The sequence below is a fragment of the Rhopalosiphum padi genome, chromosome 1 (genome assembly GCF_020882245.1).
Source record: "Rhopalosiphum padi isolate XX-2018 chromosome 1, ASM2088224v1, whole genome shotgun sequence".
In the NCBI taxonomy this organism is placed as follows: domain Eukaryota; kingdom Metazoa; phylum Arthropoda; class Insecta; order Hemiptera; family Aphididae; genus Rhopalosiphum; species Rhopalosiphum padi.
Window position 1 is genome coordinate 28,627,024 of NC_083597.1, and position 27,881 is coordinate 28,654,904.

General features: G+C 26.8%; 3 protein-coding genes across 7 annotated transcripts; 2 read left to right on the forward strand and 1 right to left on the reverse strand.

Moving 5' to 3' along the window:
• Positions 1–5,788: 5,788 nt before the first annotated feature.
• LOC132932187 (protein daughter of sevenless) lies at positions 5,789–11,136 on the reverse strand. Its single transcript, XM_060998436.1, has 6 exons — positions 10,914–11,136; positions 9,996–10,124; positions 9,693–9,870; positions 8,734–9,630; positions 8,513–8,664; positions 5,789–7,793 (listed from the first exon to the last, which is right to left on the reverse strand). The coding sequence occupies exons 1-6, from the start codon at positions 11,004–11,006 to the stop codon at positions 7,464–7,466; spliced, it is 1,779 nt and encodes a 592-aa protein (XP_060854419.1). The 5' UTR covers positions 11,007–11,136; the 3' UTR covers positions 5,789–7,463.
• Positions 11,137–14,878: 3,742 nt separating this feature from the next.
• LOC132917272 (eukaryotic translation initiation factor 2 subunit 1) lies at positions 14,879–17,540 on the forward strand. 5 transcript variants are annotated; one of them, XM_060977930.1, is made up of 6 exons: positions 14,879–14,962; positions 15,178–15,421; positions 15,489–15,717; positions 16,607–16,839; positions 16,961–17,076; positions 17,294–17,540. In XM_060977930.1, exons 2-6 carry the CDS (start codon positions 15,184–15,186, stop codon positions 17,465–17,467), a joined length of 990 nt encoding a protein of 329 aa, XP_060833913.1. In that variant the 5' UTR covers positions 14,879–14,962; positions 15,178–15,183; the 3' UTR covers positions 17,468–17,540. The 5 variants fall into 5 exon arrangements, with proteins under 5 accessions (XP_060833913.1, XP_060833910.1, XP_060833912.1 ...); XM_060977927.1 differs by having other exon boundaries at positions 14,888–14,962; positions 15,175–15,421; XM_060977929.1 differs by lacking the exon at positions 14,879–14,962 and adding an exon at positions 14,963–15,102 and having other exon boundaries at positions 15,175–15,421.
• Positions 17,541–22,401: 4,861 nt separating this feature from the next.
• On the forward strand, positions 22,402–26,941 carry LOC132932166 (uncharacterized). Its single transcript, XM_060998405.1, has 2 exons — positions 22,402–23,009; positions 26,476–26,941. The coding sequence occupies exons 1-2, from the start codon at positions 22,672–22,674 to the stop codon at positions 26,582–26,584; spliced, it is 447 nt and encodes a 148-aa protein (XP_060854388.1). The 5' UTR covers positions 22,402–22,671; the 3' UTR covers positions 26,585–26,941.
• The last annotated feature ends 940 nt before the right edge of the window (positions 26,942–27,881 follow it).

Consider the following 27,881-nt stretch of genomic DNA (forward strand, 5'->3'; position numbering starts at 1 on the left):
TCACGTCAAAAAAATGACAAGGAGAAGCCATTCTTGTTAGTTTATATCTATAACTATTTAATGTATATTATATATATTATAGAGTTATTAACCCGACAATAACTTATATAGCTTATATTTTAACTAAAATTAAAAAATGCAATTATTTGTTTTTGGTCTACTTAAAAATTTGAGACCGCCAGTTAAAAATAAATGCTTTATTTTTATAGGTTGAATTTGGTACTATTTTCCATTAAGAATTTTAATAATTAATTTTAAGTCTCGGCAGTAACAATTAAGAGGCAATTAAAGTATTGAAATTTAACATAATATCTACCTGCTTAGCAGACGGCAACGAGTACTAACACTGGAGCTCATGACATGCTGTATTCAGTGTATTCTATTATTATGTAGTATGTACCTACATTATATTCAAGTATTATAATTTACAAGTCATATTGTATTACATAGGCAGCTATATAATATAGATGTATAATATCGTGACGCATAAACAACACTATTGTATTTCTATACTCTATTGTTATCGAATATCGACGATTTAATAATATGGTCTTATATACTGTTATGATGTATGTTTTTTTCTGTCAACACGTTTAATGACGCGTGTAGATACCTGCTCTGATTAAAAGTTAGAAGCTCGAGTAAACAATTATAACGAAAATAATACTAGATCAATTTCTATATAAACGATTTATTTGGTAGTTACCTACTACAAAACGTACCGATTGCACATAAACATTCATATTATTTTATACCCCGTGATAAATGTAAGACCTCGAATAATACTTGGTACCTATATAATGTATTTACAGTTATACTTTAAAATGGTTGACATCATTGACGACGTCACGTTATTTCAATTTGTAAGAAAAGGCTCGCATATATATATATATATATTGTATAATGTTTTACTGTATCAGTAAAATAAAAGAAAACGTGAAAAATAAGAAAACATCAAATGATCGGCACACGACGCTGTAATATCCGGTCGGACTGGCTGTGTAATATGTAACTGGATAAAAAGAATAAATTCTATTTAAATGCTAATAGCGTTTCAGAAAGACAAACGACTAAAAATCGAACCGTCGCCGTCCCGTACTCGCGTCGATGAAAACGCATTAAATAGACATACGATTTACACGACTGAAAAATACCCATAACCTCACAAAGGTATCTGCGCAAATTTGATTCCATAAAACATTTTTATCTTTTTACAATTATATGTATACTTAAAATTAGATAAAAAATATTTAAAACAATACATTGAAAATAAAAAAAAGAAATTATCAATTACAGATTGGAATTTAATGTCTCTCTAATTTGATTTTGATGTACAGTGAAACTTTCAATTTCCATACAACAAAGTCGAATAAGAGCAACAAAAAAAAAAAATCGTATAATATGAAGGAATTTGTTAAATAGAATTACGTATTAATTAACATTGAAGGTCATAGTTCTTAAAAATATTTCGTTAAACAGAAAAAAAAATAAAATGGAAGTTCATTGTATGGAAGTTTCACTGCAGTATTAGGCTGAAACTAAAACCTATATGTACCTAAGGTGTGTTATGCAAATTTTATTCACTAAATTTAACGGTTTAATTACGATATTTTAAAATTTTGTTTAATGTAGGTTGGGAAATTTTAGGTCTAATGCGGATTTTCTTTGCGAATATTTTTCTAACTTCAAAACGTATATCTTTATTTTCTTTTATTAATAAATCTTTTTGTTTTCCCGATAACGAATTTCGAACACGAATTAAAACAAACTGAATGACGTGACGATATTAATATTTTAACGATGCGACGTACAACGATATACTACACTGATTAGATCAAAAATAAAATTGGTTTTATTACTTGAATCAATTTGGAAAGCCACGCAATCGATTAAAAAATGTTAATAAAAGTGATTTAATTATTCGGTACTTGGTGATTCTAATCTAACTATATAAGGTCAATTTAATATTAGTAACATAAAATGTGATTAGGAATTTTTTTTTGTTTTAATTCCAATAAACGGTTGATTCCTATTTTCATCTGTATTATTATTTATTATAGGTATTAAAAACCTACCGCATAGTAGAACTATACCTAAGCTAGTTTTAAGTCTATAATCAATGATGATACCTACCTACCTGCCCACATAACACGATAACGATTAATGACATGCGGGAAGACTTATTTGTTTTTGTATTTTTTTTTTTTATACAATACTTATATTCATAAAATATTGTATTCTTAGGAGGGTTATAAATAAAAATAATAAAACATGTGAAACATTTGTAAAATATAATTGATGAATTGAACATGATGAGTTATATAATTATGCTATTGATAGGAGCAGCAACGTTAGGAATTGATGGTCGGATAATGAATAAAAATATAGGTAGGTATACCAACAGTGGCGGATTTAGGGGGGGGGTGCTTGTGAACTGAATTACCCCCCCCCCCATTCCGCATATTTTTATTAAAAATTACTAATAATTCACCAATTAAAAAAAAAGTAATATATGTTAAATTGTTTACAATTTTTATATTGCTTAATTATGTTGAAGTACCAAATTATTAATTTTTTTTTCCCAAATTGTACATAATAAGTACTTTAGGACTATTTTTATTAACAAAAAAGCACCTACCATAAAAAAATCCTAAATCTGTCACTGTATACCAATATAATATATATTTTCCCCCTCACCCATTTTAGAATTTTTGTAATATATCACCTATGTAGGTACATATTTTTATTGCATCTGTAATAATTAAATTGTTAAATAAGTAATGAATAATATTATGAAACCGAGAAAATCGCTTTGCTGTATAATAAGTTTCAGACATTTTTTTACAAATGTAGTCAGTTGTCATTGAATTACATTTTAATCTTTTTTAGTTATTATACAAAGACAAACATTTTATAGATCGAAAAAAAAACTTAAAAATTAAGTAGGCATCGAAAATAGACTAAATATTTTGTAGATTAATTCATTAACTTATTAAGAATCGATAATAATATTTAGTGAAAAATTCTCTACTCATTACATATTAAATTAAAAACAAAACTAGTTTTACGTGAAAGTTCCAATTATTCTCTTATTTGTTTTTTTTAAGTACCTACTTGGCATTTTCACGTTATCCCACTCTTCAAAGTAGGTACCTATCAACTAAAATTTATTTTCTATCAGAAACCACACACAAAGTTGATGACCAAAGTATAATTATCTAACGCTTCAAAAAAACACATGATTTAAAAATTGTATAAGATAATGATAGTATAATGTATAGAATACCTATGTTTTATATAATATACAGAATTTATACAAAGTATAATTTTTGGCCATTTTAAATATTATTAAATTCCCGTAACCAATTGACCATGAGGTATATATTCTCATTTAAATTAAATGCTATTATTTAAAATTATCTACTTTTCGTAAGACTTACCATATGAAATAAAAATCTTGTAGAGTTGAACATTTTGTACAAAAAAAATTACGAATCAAAATTATACTTTTTCTATTTGATAGCTTATAGAAAACCAAAGCATCAATTGGTCTGATGGCTGTAAAAAATATAATAAATCAAGAATAGGTGTACCATAAACATGACATGTTGTTTTTATTTGTTTAGATTATTATGGAATAAGGTACAAAATACATACCTAATTGTTCGATTTGAGTAAATGTCTCAAATTTATTTAAGCTATAAACATGTCAAAGTGCATAAAATAAATACATTTATCGGTTAATCGATTATTTATTTAATAAAGACTGGACTATGTAATTATTATATAATCATAAAGAATATAAACATTAATTCGTATAGCCATTTATTTTCACTAAAAACATTAAGGGCCGTCACATCAACGTCCAACATTTGTTTTCTCTGTCTATCTCGCACATAATATGGGGACAAAGATATTCCGTATTTCCACAGTTACGACTCATAGTTCAATTTAGGGCAAAGGTGCCTATTACTATGTTAGGTACATTTTACAAAAAAGAATATTTCCTGTATATTGACCGGATAGATTTTTAATATTATTATTTTTGAATAAATTATTAATTATTAATAGTTAAAACTAATCGAATCAATGAACATGAAATATTTTTCTTTATAAAATATAAAGTAGCAGGTCAAGGTATTTTCCTTAAATGGTGGGGGGGGAGGATTAGGGAGTTATAAAAAATTTTTAGGACAGCCTTCTGGTTTAAGAGTGGCGTGCGTAGACTTAAATTTATTTTAGAGCCTGAAAGGCTGAAACAATTAGTGTCCTAATACTTAGAAGGTACCCATACAACTTTTTAAAATACTTTTTCTTATTTGTGAATTAAAAACTGTGGATATTTATATTTTATAAGTACATAGAATCGAGTTTAATGTACATAAGACATACATTTGTTGAAACTGTATAATAGGTTTTTGAAATTAAAAATTTTTTAAAATCATATAAAATTGTTATAAATCTAAATACTTATGTAAAAAAAAAATAATACATTACATAAAAATAAATTTTGGTTTAATATTTAAAAATTAAATATACACATTGTATTGTAATACATAATATGTGAACATATATTTATTATAGTCTTGCTATGTATAATAACTATAATAAAATAGTTCTCATTTTCCATAGCTTTAAATTTAATCAATATCATCACTATAGAGTTCGAAATACTAAAAATACTCGTTCAAAAATTCAACTTGTAACTGGTGTTACACTAAATAATTTTTAGCACAGTATAAAATTCATGATTATTAAGTTTATAATATTGTTAACAAACAAAAAAAATATTATATATTATATACTGTTTACATTAATCATTATATACATATTTTTTGGTGCATATGTATGCGCATATTTTTAAGATTTTAAGTACATAAAGTCCCGAGCCCTGATCATTACTGAGTAAAATGCTAGCGCAATGTTAAGAACTATGGCTGAACTTTTTTTTCGTTTCAAAGGAGATAGCAATAAGATCAACAATGCTATGGAGTTGGTGAAAAATAGCATTTTTTTTTTTTGGTCAAAAACTTAATTGGAATCCTATAGTATGATATTTTTTTTCATGAAAATCTTTTGAAAAGTTTTTCAACAATTTTTGAAAGTACTAATAAAACGGTTAATGGTTATTGATCTGTGTGACTAAATATAATGTTATATAAATTATAAATCATTATTCTTAAGAACAAAAAACAATATTAAAGTATTATAATAAGAAGAAACTTAAAAATTATATGGTAAATTAATAGTTGGTACCATCATTAATCATTATTATTTAAATTAAGTTCATACATACTTCATTTTAATGTTAAACTAGTACAAAAGTTAAAAGAAAAAATTAAACATCTACTGGCCTCAATCTTTGTTTTTAGAATGGAATAAATTAAAAATAAAACTTATAAGGAATAAATCATTATTAAATGTTAAATATGTTTAAAGTTAACAATTAAATAATTAAAAGCATTATAAGATACAGCCATACAGGAATGTGTGATATAATAGTCGAATGTGCTGTTACATAAATGAAACAACCAGACACCAGTAGTGCTAAACTCAGACTTTTTTTGTGAAGTTAAATCTAAAATTTTTGTCCTAAACACACAATTTATATGATACACCCATTTAAGAAGTGAAGCGATCACTTCACATGACATATGAGTTCAGCACCACTGGATACGGCCTCTTATATACTTGTCTGATACGACCTAAAAAAATAACTTATATTTAATAATTTAATACACACGTTTAAATAGAATTATGAGGCATGGAAAAAGAAATAAAACAACAATGGCAATATAAAATAAAATTTAATATCAATATATATATATATATAATTTTTTTGGTAATTTTAATAAAAATAATAATACGTATAAACTTTAAAAATATATAGTTTTAACAGTCTAAATATATCAGAAAATAACTTAGGCTATTTACTTTTGCCTAATCTCATTAAGGTATTGTTTTTTAATCGTATTATATAAATGTTATAAAAATAATGAACATATTAGGTAATTAAACATTTTAAATTGTGTATAAATATAATAAATAAAATAATAATTATAATTTGACTACAGTATAAGTAAATATAATCAAAATAATGCGTACATATTTGTAATGAGATTGTCTTCTTATATTATAAATGGATAACAAGATTACATGAGTACTTCAATGGGAGGTCACATAAGCCAAAATATTAATAATTATATAATAAATCATAAACAAATGTATAGTCAATTTATACACATACATTAAAATTTAATGAAAACATAAATTCACCTAAAAATCATAACAAGTTTGTATAAACGTTTTACAAAATAGTTTTGGTTCAATTTCCTAAAAAAAAAAATTAAATATGGGGGACAAAAAAAAAAAAAAAATTAGGAAATAAACAGTTTTAATAAAAAAAATTATTATATAAACAACAAAAAAATCACCAACATTACTTGAAGTTTTGATCATACCAATTTATAAAAATGTATAAAGTTTAGTTTTCAGTAAAAATTTGAAATAATTTGATGTGGTTATTAATTTAGAGACAAAACATAATGATATGGGTAGTACAGATATTTTGTCAGTTAAGTAACAGAATATTAAGTATTAAATTAAGATTACTTAAGTCACACAAAAATATCAAATATATAATTTTACATATTAGGATTCGTATTAAAATAAATATCATAACAATATCTAAATTATAAGCTTGTATGATTAGACCTATATAAAATGGCAAACCCTAATCAAGTTATTGAATTTGTTTATGTGCATTTAATATTTAATATTATCAAAAATATGTAAAATAACTAGTTCATAGAGATATGTTTATTAATTACATACAGAAAAATGTACTATTATGTATTCTTGCAACACATGTTAAATTGATTTTATTATCTACTACAAAACACCCAGTTATATTAATATTTTGATTATCATTCATACATTAATTAATTGACAGTATTTTTTTTAAGATACTCCATTTGTATTTGGTGATAAATTATTGAAAAAATAATTTTAGGATTGTAGTGACACTTTATTTTTTTAAATTGAATGTTACGTTCTAAATACCTTGAGTAAATTCATTTTTTGTTCTTGAATTAAATAGGTAATTTATAATAATTAAAAAAGATATGCACTTTAGTATTATTTAATAATTAACTAAAATTATGTGTCCAAACTTTCTAATTGTTAAAGAAAAATTGAAAAAATATTGGTTTTTTTTTAACAAGTATTGTTCATAAATTATATTAAATAATTTAACATATAGACTATATTAATGTATTTAATATTTATATAATTTCGTATAGTTTCAACATGAAAGCCCCGAGTTATATAAGAATTACAATTGTAAGCTTTGATTGATCTAAGATATGTAAATGTTAAGAGCCAATAGTTGCTCAATTATTGCTTAACTTAAATATGTGAAAAGTTAAGCATTTTGTGATCATAATTAAGCACCCTATAAATATTTAATTTACCATGTTTTGTCTACCAAATCGTCGTTCTTGCTCAGCACGTTTTCTAGTCATTGACAAAGCAGCAGTCTTCAAAAAATCTACTGTTTTGTATGGGTATGCACCATCAATCATAGAATAATCATGCATTACTAAAGTGAATTGACTGCCAACATTACATGATTTTTTCTTGGCGGTTGCTTTAGCAGTTGTTCGATTACCTACTGCATATTGTTTGTCACAAGACTCAAATTCTAGATCTAAATATTGGATATCATTGAAACGACTCGCTTCAGCTAGATACCGTGAGTTTGATGAAATCTTATTGATTTGATATGAGGATACCTAAAAATATAAATAAATAAAATATTATGAATAATAAGTTATAAATTATTGGAGCTTTGTCTATTTATCTCTAGATATGAAAACAAAAACAGACTACTGATACTAATGCTCGAAGTGGCAGATATTTACCCATTTTAAAATTAAAAAAAAAACTGTATAAAATAAAACACTGCAATTTCCAATAGTTACATTAGTGATTAAAACTAAAATAAATGCAAAAAATAATTGAAAAAAAAATAACACCCAGTAAAAGGTTGCTAGTTTAATGTATCAAAGATTTATTGACCACCAGTCAAGTGGCTCAGCTAAAGAACCCTTAATTATTGAAAAATAATATATTAACATATTTGCAACGACAAGTTTTTGTTCTAAAATTAATTAGTGATTGATTTGAAATAAACTAATGATTTCGAAATTGCAATAAGTTATTCAGAGCTAGAATTAGTTTGGATGTTATAACCATTTGAGATTTTTAACATACATTTAAATGTTTTGCAGGGGAAAACACATATTTACATTGTTTATTTTCCTGAGCTTTCAATAACTGCTTATTCCAGTTATTATAATGTATAAGAGTTTCTATGCACTATTCAGCTGACTATAATTCCTTTCCAAATTAAGTTCAACCAAAATGTAATAATTTCTAATTATGGTTTTAAAATCAGTTTATTATACAAATATCATATTGTTTTATTGTATTAGGAAAAAAAAAATATTACTTTATCTGAAGCTAGTCGATCATCAGATGCTGAATGCCGCCTATGGATTCGAGGTTCAAAACTTGTAGGAACAACATTGGGTCCTATACGAGATTTTTGACGACTCAAACTACCCATTGGTGGTGGACATAACCTTAGAGTACTAGTTGTATCTAAAAAATAAAGCATGTTAAAATACATATAATACATAAATAAATATATGTATATATATATATATTTACCAAAAAAGGAATCTTGGTTTTTTTTAATTTGAGTAGGTTTTAGCCTTCGGTTTACAATTGGTGGATTAGCTAATGGAGTCAATGGCGAGAGTTCAGCAGAAGTGTCGGAAAACTTTCTACCTGGCTTTAATTGACGATTAACAGCAGGAGGGGTTTGCTCCAATGAAGCAGAACTTACATTGGCAGTTGCAGAAGGTGAATTTATAAAACTTGGAGATTCTAATTCTACAGTTTTACCTTCTTCAACTTTTGGTCCACAGTCTTCCACAAAATCATAAGTGAAAATATTACCAGAAACTTGACCTGGGGCTGCATTTGTATAACAATGTCTACGATGTGTTCTAGGCTGTGCTTGGGGTGGTGTCATTTGATGGGACCTTGGAAAGTCATAAGTTTCATCTCCTGTTAAAGGTTCAACTAGTTTATCGGTTTTTGTTGAAGTTTCTACTAGGTGGGATGGTTTTGGTGGCCTTGGTGGTGCTGTTAAACATCCTTCTGGTAATATTTTGGTAAACCTTTTATTGGCTGCTACTGGCAAGTCTGGCGAGTTTTGAGATAAACGAGGGAACGTTTGCCAATTGACAGATGGCCGACTCAATGTGCTACCATTTATTGATTCATCATCAGTAAACACCGATTCTGAACCAGGACTTGGTGGAGGTGATTCTGAAAGACGCGGCGGAGGTCTTATACGTCGAGGTAAATCATAAGACTCTTCTATAGTTGAACGAGGAAGAATTGGAAGTAATGGCTTTCCAGATATACATTCACTTATAGGAATGTAATGGCTAGAAGATGTGCTTGTTGGCGAATCGGGGGATGAATGTTCTTCATCATGTTCTTCAACACTAAGAGGAAATGGTCTACATATATTATTGACAGATGGACATTCAAAATCTATAATAGAATAAAGTTAAATATAAGTAATTAAAAACATTTAGTTTAAATTAAATATTTACCAGCATTTTCATCTACTGTGAATGGCTTAAGGCCACAAACATGACATACAAAATCAACCCATTTATTCATATCTTCTTCTGATTCTGCTGCCAAATAATATGTTCTTTTTGGTGTTTTTATATCAAACATGTAATGATATTTTGATTTGCGATCTTCAAATCTTAATCCTGCATCAACCTAACAAACCAAAAAAATGTATATTGTTATTGAGAGTTCATTAATTATTGACTAGTCTATTTAAAATAATATTTTCAATTAAATCTATTGATCATTTAAAGCAAATAATAAGTTAGATATCTTACTTGTTCACATTGATCTAAATCTATTCGACCCTTCATCTTTCTGCGACTTTTATCTGTATAATAAGCAAGGAAATATTGACCAGGTAATTCACCAGAATGGCGTAACACAAACCATCTTCTACGCCATTTCTAAAGTTTAAACATTATTTAATTATTATAATAAATTTTTTAAACAAAATTATAAGCTGATAAAAAATATATAATAAGTAAACATTATCCATTACTAATGTATCATTAGATCACATTATGTAAAAATTATTATGATATAAGCACAATATGTAAATAAGATAACATAGCATAAGATGTACACAAATAAAATGCTTATATGGAACTTAAAATATATTAAATTCATTATTAAAACTATTTAAAACTGTTAAATTATATTGACAATGTTGTATATATAACATAATATTATTAGTATAATGTTGAATAGTTATTTTTCTAACGTTATTGAAATGTAAAAATACAAAAATGTTATTTATTTTTTCTCAAATCTTTTAACTATATGACTCTTGATGAATAAGTACTGTTATTGACTAGTATTATATTTTATAATAATGACTCAATAAATTACTCTAACAAAAGTATTTTTGTAAATCTAGTTTTTTGGATTAGATATCTATTTCTTTTTCTAATGGGTAGTTATTAGTGATGTCTTCCAGCACTTTAGCAAGAGACATACACATATTCATCAAAGAATTAATTTACTTAATTGTATTAAATTAGAAATGAATAAGAAGATTCAAGATATATGCATATTAAGTTAAAATATTTTAAAAAAATGTTTAGAATTAATTGTAGGTATATGCCAATCAATTGCTTAATGTGACAAAAAAAGCATGAAGCAAAAAAGAAGCAATTAATTATATTGTAAATATATAAATACTAATAAAAATAAACGTGAATAATTGAACTTACCAATTTTACACTTACTGCTTTCAGGACTCTCTTTGCAGGAGGTGATTTTGTCAACCATCCTTCGTGTACAATTTCCAGATTTTCAGAAGACATGGTCAGACGAGACCGTTGATGTTCAGTCCCATTTGTTACTTAAACATAACTACATGTTTTGGTTGACATTATAACATGTCACAATTTTAACGCAAAGAACGCAAATTCTGAAATGAAAAAAATAAAATAAAAAAACATTTCTTGGAAATTTCTGACGATATCAATATTGGTGTTGGTCACCATGTAAAATTACAGTGTAGTCTAATCAGCTGATGTAGATAACGAGTAAGGTTTGGCGACATTGCGACAACAATTATAACTACGGTTACAGCTGATATCTGCTTTAAATATGGTATATGGTACATGGTAGTAGTTCCGGCCAAGGTGGATATCCACCTTGGTTCCGGCATCCACACGTGAGAGCGCTGATCAAGGTAGTACCATTGAACTATAATACTATATGATATAGTTCAATGGGTAGTACATGTACACTGCACATGCGCACAAGAACCATGGGATTACCGTGCGTCTTATCAATACCTACACCGCGTACTATCACAGTTAGGAAAGACCGTATCACCCACCCGCATCCATCCCGGATGTCACATCAATTAGTATAAGGTCTATGGATAATACATATTACATAACAATCATAACAAATATACTTATATATAAAAAAAATATATATTATATTATTATAAAAATATGAATATATTTTGTCATGTTAATAATGTAAAATGTAATAACTTATAATACATCATTTAAACTTAAAGCAAGATATGATTTAAAAAATTTATTACTCTAAGTATACTTTACTTTCTAATCTTTTTGACCTTTCTGTATAAATGTACAAGCAATACTTCTGTATCCAATAGCTCGAATGTCTTTACTCTTTACGTATATTTAGATGTATTTTAGATTTTAGATGTATTATTGTGTTAATGACTATTTAATTTTTTGTAAGTTTTTACTGTTATTAGATCCTTAATTGTAAACAGAGTTTAGATTAAGAAAAATTGGAAGAGAGCGCAAAGGTGTAAAAATACCTGCATATTTGAATAAACACCTAAATTTCTTATTAAAAAAACTGCTTGTTATTTGTTAATAATAGGTATTGGATATTTATAATGCCTTTCTAATCTATAATATAAATAAATTCATACGTGTTTCATGAATCATGATACTAATTGAAATAAAATAATAGACTTATCTATTTCAGATAATATTTAATATAATAATATGAGGTACTTTATAACATACCGATTGGTTATATTGTCCAATTTTCGCCTAAATATAAAAACGTGGCTTCTATTCAATACTCCAATAAGAGTATGAGACGGATTTCTTTCAACTTATGAAATAATCAAAACAAGTCACGTGCAAATGTGCAATACCAAACAGCAGGCTATACATACATTTTACTTACATCAATACATTAATTTATACATTTAATTAGGTGGCAACTATACTCTATGTCTATAATATAGAGTCTATTGTCTATAACAAATATCAATGGTTCATAAACTGTGGTATGTGGTCTTCTGGGGGTCGGTGATAGATACTCATGCCAGAGGTCCGCGGTTACCTATAGTGGTTCCAGCCTTGACACATATCTAATATGAGATATTTTTTAAAGAAAATTGATAATGGAAGGTCCACAATTTTTAAATTTTTTTCATCTGGGGTTCGTATTTTACAAAAGTTTAAGAGCCGCAGACCGCTGATCTATAACAAAGTTTCTCTTTTTTTCATTCCTCGTCAGGTTGACCTCTCACCACTGCTCTAGGCGGACTCCCGATAGCTTCTCAAAGCCCCAAATACAAGTAGGTAGGTAACTTTTGTTCTCAAATTACCTCCGGATGTTTTCGCGGAGGCAATTAGATTATACATTTATACCCAAATGTCAAACGATCTATTCGAATTACTTTTTATAGCATATACCTAGATTATTCATTAATATAGATCGTTACTGCAGTGGCGGATATGAGGGGAGGCGATGGGGCGATCAGAGAGGAATAATATATTACCAAAAATGACTTTATAATGACTTAACATTTTTAAAAATTTACGTATTTTTTATCATAAATCGTAATTAATATTAATTACATTTTAACACACGTGTGCACCGGGCCTAAAATAGTATCTGTCAACAGTTTATTAAATAATCGTGGATCACAACAACAAACGATAAAGATAATGAATGTCAAAATGTGTTACAATAAAAATAAAATGTAACTTTCAACAAGAAAAATGCAAATATAAAAAAAGTACAAAAATGATTAAAATGCACCAAATATATTAAAAAATGACAGTAATGTAACCTACTTTGCCTATACTATACGCCGGGTAACATTCCATGTTAGAGCACAGTTTCCATTTTTGGGGACCAGAGTAGTATTATAAATATATGTTTGTAAATCGTATATATTCCCGGATCTCGGAACAATAATTAACTAATTAATACTAATTCCGAATTCAAGTGTTTTAGCTTATTTGGTTTCTAAATGACATATTGCAATTCCAGTATATAGTGTATATAGATTAATATTAATATTTCTAGCCTGTAGGTCTTAAAAAATGCAATTATTGTTTTAACAAAAATAAATATGAGACATCTCAACAATCCACGACTGTAATATATTTTTTAAATTATCGTTATGGATTATCAAATAATTATTTATATAGGTAAGAATTATTATATAACATTTTCCCACAATAGGTACTTATAACACATTATGCATATTGTGTAGATAACTGGTAGTATAATGTAAAAGCATTAAAAGTAAAGTGAATTAAAGTGATACTTCCATGGAGGGGATTTGCTTGGAGAACCTATGGAGAATAAACTACGAGTATGAGTAGCGTTATTATAAATGTAAACACGTGTGTCGCTTACTGACACCAGAAAATGCATTAGTGTAGGTTACATATTATTATATATTATTATTTATTTCCTTTCTCACTTCACTGTACATAAAAAAACGATTTTTACGATTTGTGTCTTATAATTGTAATATTTATAAAGCTCCACATTCATTGTATGTACATTTACTTAATTGTTTAAATTTGGACTTTATAGAAATACGTCATAATAAACTAATAAATTATATTTAATATTTTTATTTAAAGTTAAAGGCAGTTCTGAACTATTATCAATAATTAATTTTTATTTTTATTTTATTATTTTTTAGAATTTTCAATTTGTGATTTCGTTGTTTTCCAATGGCAATATACTAATTAGGTATTTACTTCAGTGGCGTAAATAAGAATATGTCTGAGGAATGAGGGGGGATTATATTTTTTTAAGTGCAAACCTGTAAACTTTATTTCTTTCCAAAAAAAATCAAAAACAACCTTAAAAAATTCTATTTACACTATTTATTTATAATATTATTTTTGGATTACTATTAAATTCAAAGCATAGAATAATATTAGTAAAATAAGGCTTTAGGGGGATCTATCCCTCTTATCCACCTTAATTACGCCACTTCTATGAAATGTAATTAAATATTAAACTTTTTGTAGTTTGTTACCATATTATGAGTGCCTATTACCTATACCATATTATTAAGAAAAAATCTGTATAATTTAAATTTTCGCTCCAAATGTATTCACCAATCTTATGGCCGGATTCACTAATGGGTTTTATTACATGTGCAGAATGGTAATATCACAGAACAATATAGTCACCAGTCACCCACTGATATATAAAAATACTAATACATATTTACAAATTTTTATGTAACTGTAGTCACCATAGACCTTATACTAGTATAAGGTCTATGAGAGTCCTCTAATTTGGCCGATATGCCCAGTGTCTATACCCTGGTAATATGCAGCCCGGCCCTCAAATTAAGCGCTAATATGAGAATAATCATGGAAGAAATCATATGAAACCGTAACACATATCACGTGATACTATGACCATAGTGTCTGCGTGAATGTGAGGTTATGTTTTTAGAATTTAATCTTTTTGTGATTGCGTCAGGAATTTAGGATTCGGGAGTAAATCTCAGGTATTAATTTTATTTAAATTTCTTTGTTTTTACCTTGCGATATTAGGTAGATTTTATTTTATATAAGAAATATAATATTTATAGTTACTAGTTTTATAATATACGAACAAGAACCTAGTATATTTGTCAATTTCAAATAAGTATGTGATTGATGAGAATTAGGTATCTGTTTACACAAAATCGAATACAAATTTTAATATTGTTTTTGTTAGTAGGTTAAAATGCCGTTGTCGTGTCGGTTTTATGCGGAACGCTATCCAGAAATTGACGATGTCGTCATGGTCAACGTTCGTAGTATTGAAGAGATGGGTGCTTATGTACATCTTCTGGAATACAACAATATCGAGGGTATGATATTGTTATCAGAATTGTCCAGGCGACGTATTCGTTCAATCAACAAATTAATTCGCATAGGCAAGACTGAACCTGTAGTTGTAATTCGTGTAGACAAAGAAAAAGGTAGATTGTTATTCTTAAACATAATTCTTTTTACAGAAAATAATACTTGAATGTGTACATATTTTAGGTTATATCGATTTGAGTAAAAGAAGAGTTTCTCCCGAAGACATAGAAAAGTGTACAGAACGATTTGCTAAAGCAAAAGCTGTTAATTCGATTTTACGGCACGTTGCAGAACTTTTAAACTTTGAATCTGATGCTCAATTTGAAGAGCTATACCACAAAACAGCTTGGTTTTATGAAGAAAGAACTAAAAAGAAGTCATCAGCTTATGATTTTTTCAAACAAGCTGTTCAGTAAGTTGTTTTAGTAATTTTTTTTAATGATTATAAGGTTTTTATCATAAATAATATAAGTTCATTATCCTTATTAATGTCAATTATGTTCAGTCTCTTTTTTCTTCAATAATGTAGCCATTTAAGATCTGATTAATGAAGTGTTTAAACAAACTTGTATACTATTTTAAAATTCTTGTAATTTTTTGTACTACTTAAAGAGTATACCCTAACCTAACCTGTGGATATACAAATTTGTTTTAATGGAAATGCCTCTTTTTTTCTACTCTAAATTATCTAACAGATATTTCTGAAAATTTTGACATATCAAAATTTGAACAAGTTTTTGAGTTGCCTATTTAACTTTTACTAGTGTAAACATTTTATTAACTGAGAACCTAACTGTTTTAATTTTTATGAGATATTAACATTTCAAAAAATTATCTTTGATATAAAACTTAAGTGAAAAAGAAAGGGGAGTACTTATTTTCATATATTATCCTTAATAGTAGATACAAAAAAATTATAATTTAAAAGTATGGGTTTTAAGAATACATTTTTTGAATAAATTCATTTTTTAAAGAATAAAGAAATACATAGAAGTGACCATACTTTGTGAATCACTTTGTATGTAAAATCAAATAATACAATTATCTAAATATATTTTATAAAATTAATTTGTTATTCTTTTAAAAAAGTAATGGTATAAAGTTATGATCTTATATTTTTTTGTATTTTTGTATTTTGCTAATATTTTACAACATAAATCTGTACTGTAATATAATAGAAGTTCCTATCAATTTTTTTAGAAGTTAAGGTACATCATATTGTTATTCATATTTATTTAATTGTTTTTATTTTGCTTTTATTTAATAAAAAAAATTATTCTACAATATTTTGATTATTTTAGGGATCCAACTATATTAGCTGAATGTGGATTAGACGAGAATACTCAAAATGTATTGCTTAATAATATTAAGCGAAAATTAACTTCTCAAGCTGTAAAAATAAGAGCTGATATTGAAGTTGCCTGTTATGGATATGAAGGAATTGATGCTGTTAAGACAGCTTTAAAAGCAGGTCTGGCTTGTTCAACGGAGGAGCTTCCAATCAAAATCAATCTAATTGCTCCACCATTATATGGTATTTATTTATAAGTTATTTGTTCTTAATTATTTGTACAATATGTTATAATTATTTAGAATTTGAAAATACAAAAATTACTTTTTAATTGATCATGTTTAATTATTTTTTGTTTATTTAGTAATGACAACTGCCACACCTGAAAAAACTGATGGTTTAAAAGCATTGCAAACTGCTATTGAAGAGATTGATAAAACTATTCAAACTCTTGGTGGTGTATTCAAAATCCAAATGCCGGTAAAGCAATATAATATATGTTTTAAATATTCTTAGAATTAATTTCACAAGATTATTTTTTTTTAATTATTACAAAATACAATCATTTTTCCTTAACAGGTATACTGTTTTATTGTATTTTAATATTTTATTTAAATTTTAAATACATTATCATCTATTATTTTATATAATTCCATATAATATTAATAATTGAATATTTTTAAATTTAACTTTTTAGCCGAAAGTGGTTACAGCTAGTGATGAAGCTGACTTGGTGCGACAAATGGAAAAGGCTGAATTGGAAAATGCTGAAATTGCTGGTGATGATGACGAAGAAGATGAAGAAGGTATGCAAAATGGTGATGTGGATGTAGATGATCAAGACGGAGGTGAAGAGAATGAAGAAGAATGAAAAATCTAATTAATATTGATTGATAATTGTAATATCTTTTTGAAATAATATATTAAAAATAGGATTTTATGAATTTATACTGTATTTTTTACCTCCTCGGTACATTCAGGTTACTACATTTTTTTTTTAAATCATAAGTTTACAATGATTATTTTATTGTTTATTTGATTCTGTATTATATTAATAATTATTAAACTAATTTTTTATTTTATCAACAGGTGTTACTGACTACTATAATATGATAATGAAAAATATTATAAACACAGAACTAAAAAAGTCAAACTTGTTTAATTTTTTCATAATTTCTACAACTTTTTACTGTTTTTAAATTTAATTATTTCCACATTTATTTTTAAAACTTGTACACATAATATTATTAATAAGTATTACAATTTCAAAACTTGAGTACTTGTTAATGAAGTTATTGTTAATAGGGCTCGGATTTCAATGTATTTGCATCTTTTTTTGGAATCTTACACGATGCTTTCCTAGCTACAAATGTGTTTCAAGTACTCTGTGTTCTAACCATAACAATTTTTTGGACGTTTTTATGCAATTTTTATTATATTTTTTTAGGAAATTTTTGACCTATTTATTGTATTATGACTAAAAAAGTTGACTTCATTGAAGTATAAGTACTACATAGTATTTTTGTACCTAATATAAATTATTTTTATTTTTAACTTAATAGGTAATCTGATTTTAAATTAGACAAGGTTAAAATTATGACACCATTCAATTAGCCAAATATAATTTAAATTTTTTACTCATTTGTTTATATTATATTTTTTTTACCTAATAATTTGAATAAATAATTCATATTTTGATATTTTTACGACATTTTTTTAGAGCTTTTAGGTCATAATTGTATTTTTTTAAAGGGCATTTTCGGTATCTTTAAAGGTATTTATACCCGAGCCCTATTAATATAGTAATTAGTAATTAGCAATTAATTTTTATGAGAGTAATTGGCTGTCCCAATTTTGACACCATTTAGTATCTTTCGTAGTTTGATAGTAATCACAAAAATAACTTCGTAATTACTTCCTACTATTATAGGATTAGCGATTGTTAATATTTAATTTGTGTGGATTTTCTTATAGAATTAATTAACACTTTTTTATTATAAATTTGTAAAATGTATACTCAGTTTTATCTATTTGTATGATAAATAATTTTTAAAACTGCCCCGCAATATACGTAAATACGTCAACAGGTATTCAAAAAGCTCGTATTTTATTAAACAAATGAATCCAATATTAATTCATTTAAGTAATAATTATAATGTAGGTATCTACTATATAGCAATGAATATACATGTAATAATATAAATGTAAATTATATAATATGGATATTGTATAATAATTATATGGTCGTGGGTCCAAAAAGGTTGAAGACCACTCACCACTGGTATAATCAATGGTAGGTTAGGTACCTATTATGTTTATAGCTAGATAGGATCTGAAATTAAAAATAATATTATATTATATTTTAGGTATATTCCCAATTTCGATTTATGATACCGATACATTAATATGTTAATGGAAGCTACCTAATTTAATCTGAGTATAACATGCGTATTAAAGGGCCGCACAGCTTGCTGTACACAGTACACACTGTAGTCTGCAGCGGGGGCGGTGAAATTATATTGTCTTTCACCGCGACTGTAAATTGTGTTCGGTTACATTTAACCACCACCACTGACCACTGCAGTGTGTTCGGGCCACAGAATAGTTAAGTATATAAACTTATTTCTGATGAGTACCTATATTGGGATAATGCGCATTCAATATTTGATACGGTTCGTTAAATCGAATTAACTTTTACTTCGGGACTTTATGTAGATAAATATTTGTCGTGCTCCAGGATTAAATAATGATGCGTTTAAATAAATGGCTCAATGCGCATTAAAATATTTTTGACGTGCATTATTAGTACTTATTGCAGTATCTCAAGATCGTGGTCTGGTTTTGTATTTAATTTCAGTACCTAAATGAAAATCGAGTTAATTGAGTTAATTTGCATTAATAAACGTGTCGATGCTCTGATATCTCATACTAATATAATATAACACGCAATAAGAATAATATATAAGTCCATTGTCCAATAATGATTTTTATTTAGTAAAACTAGTAATAGTGAATTAATAATATGTTAGTATGTCTTTATAAGTAGTAAGTACTAAGTAGGTAATCTATAGTTATTTTGTCCAGCGATTGGTTTAAAGTTTAATAACAATTAACAATTATAATTGACGAGCCGTGAGATTCCTGGTTAAATACGAGTAAAACTATAGAATTTTGGATCTGTTAGTTCACTTTCATATTTTTAATTTACTGGCTGGTACCTATAAACATCTAATTGTGGCAATTGTGCTTCAATTCATTTTAGACATTATTATTTGTGTTTAGAAAATATTATCCAATTATTATAAGAGAATTTTTCATAAACTCATAACAATAACTTTTCAAATTGTAGTTACTACGTATTTTATGTGAAGCCATGTTGGTATGTTTCTGTTTATTAAATTGTAGGTAGGTTAAAATTAAGTGACAAATTCATAAGTGGGTTATACACATCTCTTCACGGTTTTTCTTATTATTATTTCTTTGATAGATTTTAAATTGTTTTTCATCGATTTATATGTGTCACATTACTCACATTTATTTTTGTCAATAGGTACCTCGTAGTTCGTACCTACATCGACGAATTTGATAGTGTTAAAACTTAATAAACTTTTATTTTAGTAGATGTTGTACATATCACTACGATTAAATATATAAACTATATTATATTGTAAACATTTTTTTTTTAATTCTTGTAATGAATATTTTTCATGTAATATTGCCAATATTGGTTGATTTTATAATCGTGTTGTACTCTTTTACGGTAACTTGTGATTTATATTATTAAACAGAATATCATGCATCATTAGTTATATTACATACATAATATTGCTTTAAAATATTTAATTTTTTAGATGATAAACCATTAAAAACAATGTTTTAAAAAGTATAAAGAGAAATATTCAAGTATGTGGGTTTATAAATAAAGAATAATAAAACAGAAAATTTTTTTTTTCGCGTGCTTATCTATTTTATAACGTGAAATTGGCTGAGAATAATCAATGAAACATATTTATTATTATATTACATTTATTTAAAATAAGGCCTTTCTGGTTCATTGAATAATTATGTACGCATCACGCTTACAATCTTTTAAAAAACAAATTTACCCGATACCTCGTATTCACCGTTCATTTTTAAGTGATTGCCAGACAATTTCAAATTAATCTAAATTTAAATCAAATTGGTAGGTATATGTAATATTTATATAGTATAAAATTATAAACAATTAATTATACAATACTTTTTGTGGAATCAGTTTATTAATTGTTTAGGTATACACTAAATAAAATAAAATAATATTAAATACTGCATAAAGCATAGGTACGTTTTATTATTTATTATGGGTACCTATACGGATAAAATTGAGAAATATAAAAGTACGCCATTATCTTCTCCGCACAATTATGAGTATACACCGAACTTCTATATACGTTACATTTGGTATTTATTAAATTTAAGTAGGTACCTACGTCTTTTATATTTACGCAGAAACCTCCCATATAAATTTTCTATAACGGGTTTTTATGATAATTTTGTTTTCAAACAAGTTATCCGCATTTTCAAATAACGTGATTTTATAAATGCAGCTAAACTCGCTAAAAATTGAAAAATCGTAAAAAATAATATGCAGTAAGACTAATATAGTTCTTGCCATTATATTTCATGTATTATTAGTTATTACATTATATTTTCCCTATTTCCCTTAAGAAAAAATATATTACCTACCTAATTTTGATTAGGTATTATTTATAACATCTATAGGAGATGGTATATATTAGGTATATAATATTTCACCTGGTAATTTTAGTATTGTTATAAAATACCTAAACATTTTAATATATATTACTAGATTATATACACAATATTGCCATTTTCCAATAATATAATATATATATATATTGAATGGGACAAAACCCTTTTTTACCTAAATTGTACTCATTTTTTTCGGCTAAACCAAAAAGTTTATTTAATTTTTTTATATTATACGTCATATAGAAGAGTATTCAAAATTTAAATGGTATAATTAATGTTGGTATTTAAGTAATACATTTAATATAAATATACACCGATAAAATAATTATTGTCATTAATTATTATTTGATCTGTGCGTTAGGTTTGATTATGACCACAACAACTATAATATAGGTACACATATAATTATATCAATACCTATTGTTGTATCATTATAGTGTCACTATCGTAAAACTATCTAAATCTAATACACTGATCAAATTATAAATTATTGTCAAAAATGATAAACAGTCGAGTGGCGATAACTCGATTTTATTTTGTTCCCTTAGAAATATAAATTAATATATATTCGAATAACACATATCTCGAAGTGAATTTTTATCTCTCTTCAACTTCGAGTTATCGCAAATCGACTGTAATATTATTTATGTAGTATTATTTCGTTTTTAAATAACTTATATTTTCAACACTATAATAAGTAAATATTTAACTTTTTGGTTTGGTCGAAAAGGGAAGTGTACGATTTGGGTGGAAAACGGTTATGTCCATTAAACTACTAGATGTCGGACACACAGGTACATCATAATAATATAAGGTATTATATTATATGCACGTCGTAACGGTCATGTCGTATGGAGGTTACGCGTCAATGACCCGAACTGCGATAATAATATATTATTATTATTATTATATATATATATGTGTATAAGCGCATATAATACACAGGTGGGTACACCGGGCATCGACCGGTTTTACGCGAAGTAGGAGGCTGCTCCTTCAATCTCCGCGCAGAGATCCGTGTCCGTCTCTTCCATCATGCACTTCCACTTCCACCTGCTCCTTCTCTTCTTCGCCGGAACACGTCGCGGTCGTGGACCCGCGGCTAAGGAGACAGAGCACTATTTGTCCTTGCAGCGGTCCACCGGTCCAGTTAGCGCAGTTCCTCCGGTGTAACGTCTGCAGCGAATCTCACGCCGTTATACCCGCGACCGCGATCTGTGCACGGCTGTCCACATCGTGCGTACACACTCCTGCACATCACAGACATCCTGCGAGGTCTGCAGCGGATCTATACAGGCACTCGTCTGCCCCGTCGCCGCCATCATGCGCCGACAATTGTTCTGGAGCGGTTGCCTGTTGGCGCTGACCGCCGCCGCGGCATTGACGGCCGCTGCCCCGCAGACCGCGGCTCCCGCCGAACCGTCCGACGAGGACGTGGTGACGTACGACCAGCGGCAGAACGGCACGGAGAACGTGCGGATCAGCCTGAGCGATCTCAAAGTGGTGCTGGCCCCGGCCGACGGGCTGTTCCAGATAATGTCCATGGCCGGCGCGCAGTTGCTCAACTCGGAGTTTGCCGGCGCCGCGTCCGAACACCGCCCGACAGAAGTCGAGTGCACCGGGTTCAAGTGCAACAACCGGCACAGGCAGGCCGCCAAGAAGTCAGTGTACAAAACAGTATTATTACCTTATTATCGTCCAAATTATTGTTTAATATAATATTTTATTGTGCGCCACCTCCGCGGCAGCATAATGAATTGCGTCGTATTGTACGTTATGTATATAAACGTATTTGACCACCGGTGTGTCTGGTGCGTATATATACCATTTGTATAGGTCATAAATATTCTGTATACCTATATATGCAATTGATAATTGTTGTGAGTAGATTATATAGGGTATTGTGAAAATTATGCAGATGACGTTTAAATAACACTCCATCGCCACAGGTATATTGTGCATATATATATTAATATATATTATACATACGTATTACGTATATAATATATGGTGTATACACGACATAATATATGTATATAATATATACACAAGGTGAGATCTGTTTAACTGACTATATATTATATTCTATATAGATACATTAATTTTCTTAGGCAATTTTGAAGAATAGAGTTCTTACAAATAGGTATAACATTGTACACACATTTAATTGCATATATCATTATAATTTTTCTTTAGGTAATTTATACTTTTTTTTTAAAAAAAGAAGACAAATAATAATATCATGATCGAAATCAAAATAGTTTTCTAAGAACATTGATATTTCTTATGAATATTAATATTAAAAAACAATTTTTCTTTTACATGTTAAGCATTATTAATGCATTATAAATAAGTAAATAAGTTTTAACTAGTGAAATAAGGCAAAATGGAATTTTCCTCAAAAGTCGTGGTCCACTATAGTTACTTTAAATGCTTACATATAAATTATAAATACACTATCACTATACATAAATATTTTAAGAAAAATAATAAATATTAATATGTATTTAACAATAGAAATCTTTTAAAAGTATTTAACACATTTTAACATTTAGTGAACTTAAGTGATTGGTCATGATTTCATCATAATTTACGAATAAAAGGATAACCTTCTATGCTACACATTATTTGATTACGAAAATAACGAAAAAGGCGTACCGGAAACTGGCAGCGATATTAAACAGATAATGATAGAAATAGTCATGGACAAAGTAAAACTATATAGACTTTGAAGATTAGTACAGTTTAATTACTATACGATTGGTGTTTCAATTAAAATATCTTACGCTATGTAATATACTACATACTTTATATATATATAAAAGCGTAGGTAGATACTTTTAACGGCGACTATTCGTTATTTTTTAAACAGATAATTTGAAATTTTATTTTTGGAAAATTGTAGATAAATAATAATCTTAACTTTTTATATTGCCTTAATTCTTTCACTCTTTTGTTTGTTAGTGAATAAACCACTATATAAATTATTAATTATCAAAGGATAAGCCCATATTTGATTTCTTTTTAATTTCGTTAATTTAAACAAAATCTTTTTTTAAACATTTTATCAAAACCTTAGACTAGATTATTAATCTTCAGCTATTAAAGTTAAAATTGTATGCGTTTTTAATAGCAAAATATTTATACATTTTCATAATTTGAACTTCAAAGTTTATAAAAAAAATTATAAAAACTATAAATGTTGTATAAATTTCGTATGGAAAACTTACGAAAAATCTTGTATTAAATTTTCAATCCTTTCGAAAAAAACTTTCAATAAATAACTCAAAAAGAACCAAAAAAAATAAAAATATATCTTTAGAAATTTCTAGTTTTAATTAAATGGAAATATTAAGTATCTACGACTCTTCATTTATGAATCAAGTAATGAACAAAATCGATTTAATCTAAAATTGCTAGTACTTTTTTCGTTGTCCTACGGTTTTTTCAGTTTTTGGTTGAATTTTCTAAATCATTTTTATTTTTGACTCCCCAAAGCTCTATAAATACCAAATAGTACAAAAGATATAATTTTTTATTGTAAACCACTTTCAATGGGATGTTTGTAATGCTTTTGTTGCTCAAAATAAGTAATGACAACTATTAAAACAAAAAAATAAAAATAAACCAATTTATGCTAATAGTCTAAAATACAGTTTCTAGTTTAAAAATCAATTTGATAAAGTATGTCTAATGGAAAAACAGGTTAATGAGAGAAATGGTAAATAACAAATTAAGAACTGTATGAATGGCCCGAAAATATTATTTAAAACAAAGGTAATGTTTGTCGTAACGAATTCGCTGTTAGAAGAATCAATTAGGTATTACTAATCAATAATCACACTATAGGTGATATTTACCAATACATATACATTATTATTTTAGGTATTTTATTATCTTTATTCTATGTAATGTAATATTATACACTCCGTATACAGTCTCTCTAGTCTCACAGTTATGCAAAAATTGTACGTACCTATCTATTGTCTAGGTGCAAAATATATAATAATATAACGATAAATCGTTAAAATGCGCACCTACTTGTTAAAAATTTATTTTATTAATAGGAATTTACTATACCTATTTGTGTATAATATATTAATCATTATTTTTTAATTTATATAAATCACGATACATATAAATATTTTATTAACAAGAACGGCATGTAGGTATACGTATATACTGTATATAGGTACCTACTATATTCCGAGCTGTAAGGTATTAGAAGTATAACTAGTAAATAAGCAATTAAACGTTCTGAGCTAACGGGATATAAAGTAATAATAAAATAATATTTTATCAAGCTAGATTCATTAGAAATCATTTAAAAAATGTTATACCTATCTAAATGCTGTTTTCATTAACATGTAAAATTTATTTATTACTCTGTAGTTATACGCTTAGGTATCTGAAATATAACTGCAGGTTTTAATATATTATGCTCAATCGATCCAGTTTAAAACTATTATATCAGATGAGTTTTGTTTGTATAGATTATTTTAATCAACTAAAATGACAAAATGGCATGAATAAATTATGAAAAATATTAACGGTTTGTCGGTTTCTAAATTAAAAATTATACTTAATTTAAAATTTTTACGAAAAAATCAATTTTATAAATTTAAAAATAGATAATACGACATTTAATAAAGAATACAAGTATGTCCTAGTTTCACTATAGAGTATAGAGTATACAATGTGTTAAAATATGTTATTATTTATTTTTCTATAACTTTTGTGTCTTATTATAAAATAATATATGCATAGCTTTAGTGAAAGTTATTGGATATTTTTCAATTTAAATAAGTTTATCGTGATCTGATAAAATTATTTTTCATTCATGTAATTTATCATGTGTTCTTTAGTATTTATTAATTTTCAATATTTCATTGTCTTTTTATTTGCTATTTCTTAAAAGTTTTTATGATACTTAATTAGTTGGTTACTTAGTTCATTAATACCTAACATACTTATGGCCTCTAAAGATGTATTGTAAACGTACAGTGTATAAACAGTAGACACACGTACAATATAAAGTCACCATAATACTGGTCACTGGAATAATACCTATATACACATGTCAAATGTTTATGAAAAATAAACCTATTTTTTTTTATTTATTTTTAGGAATCGATTCAAACTATCAAGTCTTATAGGACCATTGTTAAACAACCAAGTTCAAAAGAAAATTGAAGAAAAAGAAAGTATTAGTCTCAACAACAATGCTAATTATTAAACATCGAATAGCTTTGAAATACTATTTATAATATCGGCTCAAATAGTTTCATTTAATATCACTACAAGGGCGAATACAATTATACCTATTAAATATAGGTACACTTGAATACAATTAAATTACCTGAATATTTTATAAAACTAAAATATTGTTGTGCATTATTATGGCATATTTAATAATTTCAATATTTGTATTTAGCATTAAAAATATAAATTGTAAAAAATTACGTAAACATTAAGTATACTTAGCTTAGTAATTTATTTGTAAATTAGTCATATTTAGTATCTATGTAAAATCATAATTAATGTGTAATATTAAACGCAGTTTTGTTCAATATAGAACTTCAAAAAAATTAAATATTTTGTGTATTTAATTAAAATATGTATTCTATACACCAAAGGATGAAAAAGGACATTCTTCCATATTTTTTTTTACATATTTATATGTATCAACGTATGTAAATATAACATATTATGTATGTAAAATACATTAATATTATAATAAAATAAAATAATTTTAATTACAGCCTTACACTTCGTATATATTATTTATTATTTATTTATGGACAAGGAACCTAATATAATTCACAGAAGTATTATTCTAAGTCCTAAGTGGGTGTTATACATACCCAACTAACAATTTTATAATTAGTTGTTTCATTAAAAAAATAACAAAGTATTGTAAATAACAAAAGCAATAAGATACAGCTAATAATAATATAAATAGTATATACAATAAGATATATAAAAAAACTAAAAAAATTAAATAACATCATCAGTAATAAAATTATAAAATAAGTGCGGGTGCTCATTGCCAAGGCGGATCATCCTAACAATCAGCTGGTTTCTACTATAAATTAATACTTTATAAACTAACTACTTATACAAATAAATAACAATATAGGAATAAACTTATGAAATAACTTATAAGTAATAATAGTTATGACTGTTTAAAATAATGGAAATTAAATCCGTTTACAATAGTTATATTTACAGGCAAAATATCAAATAATAATACATCAATAATGTTGAATATTTAAAACTAGCGTGACATTTACATGTTTTATAGGTAGCTATACACGATTTGTCGATAGTAACTGTTATTTAAAATGAGTTAATAGCGATGTATGATGTGTGAAATTATAATGTGTATTTTTTGTATAAAAATAGTATAAATATATGAAATATTTTCTTTTTGTTTTTTATTTGTTATTTTCGTATAAAATAATGATTTGATCATAGTACCGTTTGACAGTTTTTTCTTCATCACGTATATTGCAGTAGATTGAATATTTTTA